The sequence below is a fragment of the Cryptomeria japonica genome, chromosome 3 (assembly GCF_030272615.1).
Source record: "Cryptomeria japonica chromosome 3, Sugi_1.0, whole genome shotgun sequence".
NCBI classification, from domain to species: Eukaryota; Viridiplantae; Streptophyta; class Pinopsida; order Cupressales; family Cupressaceae; genus Cryptomeria; species Cryptomeria japonica.
Genome location: NC_081407.1, coordinates 966912774 through 966925383, shown reverse-complemented (window position 1 = coordinate 966925383; position 12610 = coordinate 966912774). Strand labels below are relative to the sequence as shown.

Here is a 12610-nt window from a genome sequence, read left to right as displayed (position 1 = left end):
TCTGGCAGAAAACGTTTGAGAAACTATGGAAGTCCCCCATCCCCCCTAAAATCAAATGCTTCAGGTGGCAACTAATGTTGGATAGACTGCCTATTAGGAATAACTTTGTTGCCTTCGACCTATGCTTTGTATGTAGGAAGCCTGAGACTATGCGGCACATCTTTTTTTATTGCATTTTTGCCAGAGAGGTCTGGCTGATGTTTGGAATCTCCATTACTGAACATGTTTGTACTCTTGATATTATTACTGGATTCATTCATGGCCTCAAGAAGGATGCTAACTTGTCCTGGCAAATTCTTTCTTCTTTCATACTTTGGTTTATTTGGAAACTTAGAAACGAGGAAAAATTCCAAGGTACTGATAGGACTCTTACTGGGTTTTTTAAGAAACTCACACGTTATAAAATTGTTGTGCAGGTATGCTTTTTGATGAATGTTGAGAGGGAGAAGTCGTTGCATTTCCTCAGGGATGGCCAGGCAACCATGTTCATATATGAGATGAAGGATGGCTTTGAATGGGCTAGAATTGCGGAGAACCAGACTGCATTCGATGAGGCTCTAAAGAAGTTGATCAAGGAACTCAGGGACAATAGAGGTCCCTACTTTGATAAGTCCAAGATGTTTACCCAGGTCCTAGAGCGGAAGAAGGTGGTGTGGATGGAAGGACCACAAGGATGGACAACATGGTTGGAAAACCAGGATGAGATTCTACAATAGGTGTTTAGTAGCTCTTTAGTTGATGTTTATGGATCATTGTATATACTCTTTCTCGTAACTTTTTTTTGGTAGGAGGATGTCTATGTTCAGTTGGATAATCTCTCTGGTTGATGGCTGAGGCTCTGCCTCCAATGCTCGTTTTTGTATAAACTCTCCTTATTTTGGTCTCTCGATATTTAATATAAAAAAAAAAACAATTATAAAGAATGAAAAAATACAAAAGGCCATTAAAAAACAATTTACTATGAAATATTAAAAAAAATATAAGTGTTTAAATATTAAAAATAAGTGGAAGAAAATTCATTAATATTTTTCAAACAATTAAAACTCATTAATTTGAGTAACATTTGAAGGGAAGAAAGCATAAAATGATTTTGCAATCTTTAAAAACGATTCAAAATAGAAAGTTTATTATTATTATTAATGAGCGGATAAATATATTATTTTATTGAATTTTCTATCCACTATTTTCAATAGAAACCAATAGAAATAAAGAAAAATGATATTTTTATAGATATGTAAATAAATATGGAATATAGATTTTTTGCTCAAAATTAAAAAATTTGATTCAACTAATTGAAAAATTGAAGGATGGGTCACAAAAAAGTTTGAGCAATATGGGACTACCTCATACTCCTCAAGGGAGGCACATTACAAACAAGGCATTAATACCTTACCCCCTTATGAAATTTGAACTTGTACCTTTCTTTCAAGAAACCAACTCAAGTTGTACAAATATTTTAATTACAATATAATAATTTTTCAAATAAAATAATGAACAAATATATTTTAGCCTAATAGCTCAACAGTATATAACGTAATAACTTTGGGGTGATGCAATTACAAACCAGAATAACTGCGTCCCTTTACTTATATTACTCTCTAAATATGTAACAAGTCTGTCGTAGACAGCAAGCCAAGTTAACATAGGAAGGAACGTTTGTTGCCTTTTACTTTATTCTTTTTTTTCTTCCCTCATCCTTCTATGGAATATTTACCCCCGTCTTCGTTTTCGATTTGTTTTAGCAAATTGTATGAATGGTTGAAGAAAACAGAAATTGAAGACGTTTGCGTCTTAAAGAAAATTAAAATTGGAGTTCATCTGAGAAAATTCTGTTGAAGAAAAGGGTTTACATCCTCTCATTTAGCAGAATTCTAAGCAAATTTTGGTTAGCTTTTTAAAAATAAAATGTGTATATCTTCTCGGCATTTCTGTCATTATCATGGTGGAAACTTGAAATCCCTCATATGCAAGCAAAATGCCGAGCAATTTTCGGCATGTATTTTGAAAATAAAAATTCATATCTGCAGGCATTATGTTTTAGTTCTCTAATTTGAAGTATTCTGAGATAATTATGGATTGCAAGAAACAAAGGCGTTCTAAATTATGAGTTTTAAAATTGCTCTTTTACTTTTTCTAGGAGGACAAAGAACAGAGGAGTAGGTAGCATAATCGAAAATGAATCCAGAAAAATTTGCAAATAAAACTAACGAAGCTCTAGCATCAGGTTTAGAGCTTGCTCAAGAATTTGGTCATGCACAAGTCAATCCCATTCATTTGGCCGTTGCTCTTATAGAGGATGCTTCTGGGCTACTGAAACAAGCGATTTTGTCCGCTGCTATTGGAGATCAATCAGTGGAATCCGTTAGAAGAGTCCTGCGCCAAGACCTGAAAAAACTGCCTTCCCAGAAACCTGCTCCACAAGAAAATCCTCCCAGCACTGCTCTGATCAAATGCATCAGGCACGCTCAATCGAGACAAAAGAAGAAAGGAGACAGTCATTTGGCTGTAGATCATCTTATACTAGGATTATTGGAGGATTCACAGATTGTGGACAGCTTTAAAGAAGCGGGCGTGAGTGCTTTGAGTGTTAAATCTGAAGTTGAGAAGCTGAGAGGAGAGGGAAAGAAGTTAGAGACTACCTTTGATGATACCAATTTCCAGACCCTGAAAACCTATGGGCGCGACCTTGTGGAAGTAGCTGGGAAGCTTGATCCAGTTATTGGCAGAGATGAAGAAACTAAGAGAATCATCAGAATTTTGTCTCGGAGGACGAAGAACAATCCAGTGCTAATTGGAGAGGCTGGTGTTGGAAAGACTGCTGTGGTGGAGGGACTGGCTCAAAGGATTGTTAGAGGAGATGTACCAAGGCAAGTTATTTTCTGCTAAACATGTACTGATTTTTAGCAATTTTTAGAAAAAAAGAGAAGGGTTGGTAAGAGGAGCATTTGACATTTAGGCTGGCCTTCTTTAATATTTTTATTTACAACCCTGGGAGTTCCTGTATGATAGGTTGTAGTAAGTTTACAGTAGTACTTACAGAAGGTTTTTGTAAAATTGTCTGTTTTATGTCAGTTATATTATTGTTCACTTTCAGATTTTATTTTCTAAGTAGTCTATGTTACCCTGTTCTACATGGCACACCTCTTCTAAAATAGCCATTGACAACTCAAAACATACAACAATATGCCCACCTGATATATTACTGCAAGCAGAAATTAATAACTCTGAAGCAACTTGCACAAACTATTCTAAGCATAGAAAATATGTCATTTTGAGGCCGGCAAGCTCTAGATATCTGCTCAGCAGGATTTCTTTTGCATTTTGGTTAGAGATTGGCACTATCCTCGTAAACTAGTTTTGCCTTTGTAACCTATCATATAATAAAAAATTGATGGATTTGGACTATTTAACTACGATTAGGGCAGGGGCTGGCATTAAGTTGGCTGGCATTAAGTTGCATTTTTTGCAGTTAATTTGGGACTTCGTGAATTTTTACTTTGAGATTCATAAAATTTCTTTGGAAAGTTGCAGCAATTTGCTGGAAGTTAGATTGATAGCATTGGATATGGGAGCCTTAGTGGCTGAAACAAAGTACAGAGGTGAGTTTGAAGAGAGAATTAAATCTGTTTTGAAGGAGGTGGATAAATCCCAAGGAAGAGTCATTCTGTTTATTGATGAAATACATTTGGTTCTTGGTGCTGGTGAGTGATTTTTTATTTTCGTTTTCTTTCTCTTTTTGATTAAATCTATATAGCTGTCATTATAATCGGTTGTCTTCAATTTGACAAAGGGATTTGTTTTCAGGGCGTACTGAGGGTTCAATGGATGCTGCTAATTTATTGAAACCAATGCTTGCTCGCGGCCAACTGAGGTGTGTGGGAGCAACTACACTGGAAGAGTATCGAAAATACGTAGAGAAAGATGCCGCATTCGAGCGCCGATTTCAGAAGGTTGGCCCTTGATTCAGTTTATTCATATTGATGCTTTTTTATTTTCTGGTCTGTATCACTGTAGGATCACAGGTCACATTGTAAGTAGCTTATCTTATTAACTGTCTTTGGCAGGTGTACGTGGCTGAACCTAGTGTGGCGGACACCATCAACATTTTGCGTGGTTTGAAAGAAAAATACGAAGGTCACCATGGTGTGAGGATCATGGACAGAGCATTAGTGGTTGCTGCCCAATTATCCAGTCGTTATATAACTGGTAAGTTCTTCAAATGGATGTTCATATGATTGAAGTGGTATTAGAAAAGGTAGCATTGTGTGGAAGCTCTTAATATATGAGATTTGATCATAAATGGATGGAGTTTTAAATTTTAATCAGACGATTGTGTATAATTAATGTCTTGATTTTAAATTATTAGAAGTTTGATGAAGCTTGAAACATTAATTTTTCATTGAGCAGAATGCAGGCATTTTGTGAGCTTTGTGAAAGTGATTATTTATTGTTTGCTTGTTTGGATTCTAAACAGATCGGCATCTTCCTGACAAAGCAATCGATCTGATTGATGAGGCATGTGCAAATGTGAGAGTACAATTAGATAGTCAACCTGAAGAAATAGATGCACTTGAAAGGAAAAGAATTCAACTAGAAATTGAAGTCCACGCTCTTGAAAAGGAGAAAGACAGAGCAAGCAGGGCTTGGCTAGTGGAGGTTAGTACTGAGATCTACCTTTCTTTTAGAAAACTAATTTTTCTATCTTGTTTGAGGGTTGTATATACGCCCACAAAGAAAGATTATTCTGGTATGCAAGGGATTTTCTGTAGGATTGAAAGTAACTTATTGCTCTTATTTTTCCAATCTTACAGGTTCAAAATGAGCTTAATGATTTGAGAGATAAGTTGCACCCTCTTAAAATGAAATACCACAAAGAAAAAGAGAGAGTGGATGGAATTCGTCGGTTGAAGCAGAAGCGTGAAGAATTGCTGTATACTCTCCAGGAGGCAGAGCATAGGATGGATCTGGCAAGAGTTGCCGATTTAAGATATGGGATTCTTCCAGAGATAGATGCAGCAATTGCTCGACATGAAACTAATGTTCAAGGAAATTTAATGTTAACAGAAGTTATAGGACCCGATCAAATTGCAGAGGTATGTGTAATGTGAAAGTTCTGAATTATTCTTTACAGTTTTTCTATTGGTACTTTTAATACTTGTAGCTGTAGGCTATGAGTTCAATTCAGGGTGGACTTATAATGGTCGTACTTTATAATTTGCATGTTATGAAGACAACTGAAAGTAAACTTGTAGTGACGGTACCTTTATTGTACAATTACAGGGATATTAGTATAACTTACTGATTCATGCAGGTGGTGAGTTGTTGGACTGGTATTCCTGTAACCAGGCTTGGCCAAAATGATAAGGAGCGGCTGTTAGGCCTTCCTGAAAGGTTGCATAAAAGAGTTGTCGGGCAAGAGAAAGCAGTTAAGGCAGTTGCAGATGCTGTGCTGAGATCGAGGGCAGGACTCGGGAGACCACAGCAACCTACTGGATCTTTTCTATTCTTGGGACCAACTGGAGTTGGTAAAACAGAGCTTGCGAAGGCTCTTGCACAACAACTGTTTGATGATGAAAACCTGCTAATCCGGATTGATATGTCTGAATACATGGAGCAGCATTCAGTTTCTAGGCTCATTGGGGCACCACCTGGGTATGTATAGCGTATTAGGTTTCTTTCAGATTGGACTTATTCCAAGTGTTTTTCCTTATTTATATACTGAATTAGTGTAGCCAATATTTCAGCTGAATTTTTATCGTTTATTTCAGATATGTTGGTTATAAAGAAGGTGGACAACTGACTGAAGCAGTTAGAAGACGACCATATAGTGTTGTTCTATTTGATGAAGTTGAGAAGGCACATGTATCTGTATTCAACACCTTGCTTCAGATGCTTGATGATGGTAGATTGACAGATGGGCATGGTTGTACAGTCAACTTCTCCAACACAGTCATTATCATGACATCCAACCTCGGAGCAGAGTACTTGCTTGCAGGACTCTCTGGACGCACAACCATGCAAGTTGCTCAAAAGAGAGTAATGCAACAAGTAAGTGCAATTAACTTATGGCTTCTTGTGGTTTCTTGTACTCAATCATCCTGAGCTAGTTGTCATGGAAATATCTGTGATGCTCAAAGAAAAGCTGTGGTGTTAAATTTTCTTTATTGACCTTTATTGCAGGTGAGAAAGCACTTCAGGCCAGAGCTATTAAACAGACTTGATGATATAATAATCTTTGATCCTCTTAAAAAAGAGGATCTGAGTAAAGTTGCTAGATTGCAGATGAAAGATGTAGCCGTACGACTTGCAGAAAGGGGAATTGCTCTGGCAGTCACCGATGAAGCTTTAGACCTTGTCCTTGAGAAAGCATACGATCCTGTATGTCTGTTTTCAGAGTTTTTTTTCTTGTTTCTATAAATTTCTATTACATACCTCGTTGCTTGTCCAATCTACTGTTCAATCGGTAAGAAGCATTTCAACATCAGACTGAAATTTGAGCCTTATATTAGAAGGGTCCTGGTCCAAAAGTATAATTATCTCTATACCTTTATCGACGGTAGCTTCCATTGTAATGAAAATTATGCTACTGTTTAATGGGTAAGAATTTTGAGCCCTGTATTAGAAGGTTCCTGCCCTGGTCCAAAAGTAGATGTGGACATCACACTAGAAGGATACTGATTCAAACATATTAAGTTGCTTGCACAAAGATAGGAAGATCAGTAATGGAATGCTAGGACAACCTACAATATAGCTGAAATAAAGAAATTTAAAAATATTTAAAATTACAGCCATTTTTTTCCCTTTGTGTAAGGCCAAGAAACGCTTGAAGTTAAAAAGTTTACAAAATTGCTTCTTAGTTACGAGGAAAAGAAAACTTATTACTTTTGGAAAGCAACAAGCGTTAAAGAGAATTGGTATCAAATATGGATTTTTGTCATTTTCTTGGCCGATTTAACTCTAAATGTGATTCTATTATATTTTGCTCGGGACATGCATCAGCATTTTATTGATGTTATTGGAGCAGTGATCGGTTACACTAACTAGTTGAATTGGTTAACTTTTAGAAGAAAAGAAACATCTAATCAGTTGTAAATTGCAGGTTTTATTATATATACAATTGGGGTACTAAGATATTACATTTGTACAATGATCTCTCTTGGGAATTGGGATTTAGTTTTCTGTTCACTGAATCTTTGTGTTTGTTTTTGTAGGTTTATGGCGCTAGACCCTTAAGACGCTGGCTGGAAAAGAAAGTTGTAACCCAACTGTCTCAAATGCTCATCAGTGGAGAAATTGATGAAAACTGTACTGTATTCATAGATGCAATTCCTGAACAATCAAGATTATCCTTTCATGTAGACAGGAATGGAGGACTAGTTAATCCAATGGATACTGTCAAATCTGGAGCATTTCAGGCTGTCAAGAAAATGAGAATTGAAGAAAAGGACGACGATGAGCCAATGGAAGAAATTATGTGATGTGTTTATTCCTCCCATTGAGCCGTGACATCAAATTTAGTTAGTAATTTTCTGAGGATGAGTTAAACGTAATCAATTGTATGGTTTGGTACATACTTTGGATCAATATATTAAACTAATGTTTTTGTAACAATGCACGATGGCAAGAAGAGTTAAAACTATGTTGGCCTGTAAGTTTGAGGAAAATTACCTCAGCGTCGCTGTGACTCTTCTTATCTAACGTAATTCCCTGGGATTGAAAAGGACCAACGGTCAAAATAGGCATTTTGACACATTTAAATAAAATGCTACCAAACTATTGTCGAACATCATTTTGGCTTTATGACCAAATCAGTAATGTTAATAGTCATTAGTGTTTTATTTTTTCAGAATCTAGAGGATTATTTGAAAACATTTAACTTTTATGGAAATTAGAATAACTTGAAAATGTTAAAATGGTTATAGGTCTATGGTACTAGAATATTTAACATGTTATTATTTGTGTGTCCTAAATTTGCTTTGCATTGTAACTAAAATAGTAGACAGTCGATCATCTTTTTAAGGTGGATTGCCAATAGTTAGTAAAGTGGTGGGCTTAAGATGGGGAGAAGCCAAGGGTAGTTCCAAATTTTATACTCAAAGGATTGACAATAGTAGCACGTGTTCAACAAGTTTAGATAGTACATATGTTGAGTGTGCCTCATTTGACCTATTTGTACATCAATCTTCTTTACTTTGAGAGGTCTCTTTTAGGTTCTAGCCAGAAATAACTTCTTGTAAGAGTTGATTAGCAACCCAGAAGGAGCCAAGGATTGTCTCTAACCAAAGCAACCTTCCACACAAGAGCAAAGCAATGTAAATGCTATGAAGCCAAAGAATTAATTAGATGCATACAAATGGTACAATACATGAGTGATGTTCAATTCGAAAACCCCTAGATATATAAACAAAAGTGAAAACCTTAGTCAAACTAAGTTTGTGACAAGTATCTTAATCATAACGAAACACAAAAAGTAAATGAACAAAGTAAGCTTAAGTATTTGAATATGAATGGGACCTGAAATGAAATTGGTTAGGTGACATACTTGATGTAGAGCCACAGGGAAACTAGGTAGGATTCCCACTCCCAACACACTCACTCAACTTACTCCAATTGATCAATCAACAAAAGGCTTACTTCCACACATCAACCTCACAACAGACTCACAACACCAACAAGAAAGAACAGACCCAAACCACCTTCATACCATGTCATTTCACATCCCTCTTGACATGTTTCATACATTGGAAGTGGTCTACAAACTTCCTAATATCCTTGTTTTTCACAAAGGCTTCACAATCCTTGTAGCCCTAGTTTTTGAGTCTTTGGGGAATAACTCACAAACTTCCCAAAACACTTGAATTTTTTTTTGCATATTTGAGTACCCTTTTGGACCCTCTATAACATATTTCAGATTAATGTGGGAGTCCTTTGGACCATCTATACAAAATATTGCCTGTCCTAATTGGCCAGGAGCCCCAATTAGGCCTGTTTTACAAAGCAACCCCTCTAGAATGGACTCACATTAACTTCACAACCATTTGGGAACTCATAAAATGTGTCAAAACAAAGGATTCCACAATAATTTTGGGTCTTTACTCAACCAATTTCCCACAAACCAATCTACCCCTCTTCAGTTGCTTGCCATTACACAATGCCAAGCATTTCAGTGCACCTTTCTCACTCCTCCACTCATGGCCACCTCTGTCAACCCTACCATGCTATGATACACCTGTTGGGCCAACCTTCCCTTGAGTTTGAGGAATTTTCACTCTTGGGAATGTAAGAAACCAACCATGCCTTATGAAACCCTTGGCAAGGTTTCAATAGAACCTGAAACTGAAGAAAATCAATCCCCTAGCTCCAAAATATATTTCAACCCCTGAAACAACTTGGATATGTTACATATAACACTTTTTCAACCCTCCAAACACATTAGATGCATTCACTAATCGGACACAATAATGAAACAAAGAGAATACACAAACTGAGACACAAATTCCTGCAACAAAGATGGCTTCTCGTTCATCAAATCTTCATAAAATCATACAAGTTTGGCCTCAGATGATTTTATATGCAACATCCAACGTCTTCCAATGTCCACAACTGAAATTTGAACCATAGGACCGTTAGAGACCAACTAACCACAAAAGTTGTTAAGTTGACAACAGAAGCTGTCATGACAATTTGACAACAATGCACAACTTTGCACTCTTGGCCTTATAATCGACCAAACCAACACAAAACCATTATATAGGAGTCGAATATGCCCACACAACACAAATGACATCTTTCAGGACTCATCTTGGTCCTTTTGAACAAGTGTGACCAAGGTTGACCCCCTAGATCCTATTACATGACTAGATAAGCAAGATGGCTATAAAGTCTTACAAACATGATATTGTTCCACTTGGATCTTAAGATCCTTATTACATTAAAAATAATAAATATTAAATTGCTCATGGATTGGACTAATTATGTCCACTTGGTTCCCCTACACCAATACTCCATTCTCATCATCCCCCCCGACATGCCCACTTAAATGCAACTTTAGAAAAATGATAAAACATGCAAAGATGAAAGGATGGACCTTGGATACAAGGTCATGTTGGGTACCTATGTATAAACAAATCTCTCACAAATGGAATAAAGGAGAAAAAATTGTAGAAGAAAACCTCTCCAAAAGAGAGAAAAGATGCAAACAGGTATTGTAGGTAGTAAAAGGAAGGACAAAAGATGAACCCCCAAATACTTCTATCACTAATATGCAATCAATGCCCCCCCCATAGGAGAGAAGAAGAGAGACATGTAGCCTCCCCCATCGTTTATAATCTCCAAATATGGTAGATGATCAATAAAGGATGATGGTGAAGATCCAAGAACACCAAACAACATTCCTTCCTTTGGCAAGAAACTATGCCAAATATATATGTAGGATGTCTTCCCAATCCAAATAGGAATTTGTGGGGAGAAATATCATGATATATGAAATTGTCTTTGAATTTTGCTCATGTGTTGTCATGTTCATATGAAAGGATGTCATATCAAATTAAGTACAAGCCTGATCATTGAAGAAGGTGACAAGCTAGGGCCATGCGCAAATGAATGAAGAATATGATCCAGAGGCAAATATGGTGTAACAATATCTATGATAGAGTTTTCATCAAAAAAGAGATTTTTTCAAGTGTGTCATTCAAGTCTACAAGACGGTACTCATAAAACAAACCTACAATATTTCTCTAGTACTCATACCAATGTACCAAATTGTGAAGACCATGATGTGCTTGCTACAAAGAATCATTTGAAGCAACAATTGATGAAGATGATGTGATTTCCATATATGTCATCCAACTTTATTTTCAATCTCATGATAATGTGTCCACACAAAATATCCAAATGTTAATGCTTATAGATGAATCTACTAATGTTAGAATGCAAAAGTTCTCAACCTCGGGATAGTGATTTGAAGATAAAGAAGAAGAGTTCTTTGAACTTAGATTAAAATTCATTGAAACCAAAGAATCAATGGATGTCTCTTTAGGAGGACCCTCGATGATATCACAACTATCAAGACTTGCCAAATGATTAATCTACTATATTGTATAATAATCATATGATGGGTTGTCACATTCATCAAGGGGCATAAGACCATCCAATACAGAATATGCAATGAGTGGAAAGTGATATGGGTCTCCATAAAGTGTGTGGGCACTCAATATGTCGGATGAAATGCATAGTATCAAAATCAATACTACTACTTTTGAGTAGGGGAATAAGAAACAACTAATTAAGACTCGAACAAAAGATTCAAATCTTAAGTTCCATATTTAATTACTACCTTAGTTGGAGTGTAAGAGACAAAATAAAAGACTTGAACAAAAATCTCCCACCAAAGCTCTTTGTTGTGCCCAAAAATGCATAGTTGTGCTAAAGATGTATTGATGAAAGATGTAGAATGTAGGTGCTCACAAAATCAATATTACTTTGCATTCATGGAGGCCTCTTCTATTGACAACATGACTTTGCATTTTGAGGATTGTGTTGCAAATGACAAATTTGGTTTTATAATTATTTGTTGAGATGGATGGAAGATTAGGATTTGATAGATCATTTGTTAACTCCCTAGAGTGGATGTGGAGAGGTCACAATCATTAGCTAGTTCTCCCATGTTGATTAATGTGTTGAATAAATTTATTGATTACTCAACTAACTTAATTGAAGAGTCAATATAATTGTTTAATCAGTTAACTAAATTGATTGATTAGTCAATTGAATTGATTAATTAGTTATCTAAATTGAATGGAAATATGATTTTTTATTTAGTTATTTATGAATAGTGAATTTTGTGATTTTATTTGATATTTGTGAGAAAAATCTTTTTTAAATATTTGGTGGGAAAATTATCTATTTTTAAAAATCAATCATATAATAAAGAATATTTAATTATTTTGATTTTGGTGGAATAATTAAGGTAGATTGAAATATTTTGATGAGTGGATGAGTGATAAAATTTTAGTGTTTGTATTTTGTCCCTTCTTGAGATGACATTGTGATTTATTAGAGGTGATGTTATTTCAAAGAAAAAAATATAGCACTTTTTGGGATGAAGAGGGTGGTGATGTACCCAAGTCAATTGGAAAATATATACTCTATTTTTTTTTATGATGTATAAATGAGACATTTGCACCATGTTTTATGAGTAATATGATGTGATCGATAGATGTACATACACTTAAGATGTATGGATGTTCATATTTATGCAATATCATTCATGTGATTATGCATGTAAGGATATTTGATGTGTGTTTTTATTTGATGATAAATTGTGATGTATGATGTGATGATATAACATGTTATTATGTGATGACTATGGAATTGACATGAAGATGCAAATAATTTGATTGTGATGTATATAATGGACTTATGATGGATGTATGAAATGAATATTTGATATATAGATATTTTTGGTAATGATGTAACTTCAGAATAAATGATGGTGAATAGATAAAGGAATGAGTTAATTGGATAAAATTAAAAAACTTAACTACTTTTTGGCACAAGTTGAATCATGATTTATATGATGAAATGAATAATGGATAATGATTGTGGAGTT

General features: G+C 35.4%; 1 protein-coding gene across 2 annotated transcripts; it reads left to right on the top strand.

Moving 5' to 3' along the window:
* Positions 1–1617: 1617 nt before the first annotated feature.
* LOC131035597 (chaperone protein ClpB1) lies at positions 1618–7849 on the top strand. 2 transcript variants are annotated; one of them, XM_057967332.2, is made up of 10 exons: positions 1618–2867; positions 3532–3599; positions 3805–3950; positions 4065–4206; positions 4475–4656; positions 4812–5093; positions 5312–5652; positions 5769–6048; positions 6181–6378; positions 7212–7849. In XM_057967332.2, exons 1-10 carry the CDS (start codon positions 2176–2178, stop codon positions 7476–7478), a joined length of 2598 nt encoding a protein of 865 aa, XP_057823315.2. In that variant the 5' UTR covers positions 1618–2175; the 3' UTR covers positions 7479–7849. The 2 variants fall into 2 exon arrangements, with proteins under 2 accessions (XP_057823315.2, XP_057823314.2); XM_057967331.2 differs by having other exon boundaries at positions 1620–2867; positions 3532–3701.
* The last annotated feature ends 4761 nt before the right edge of the window (positions 7850–12610 follow it).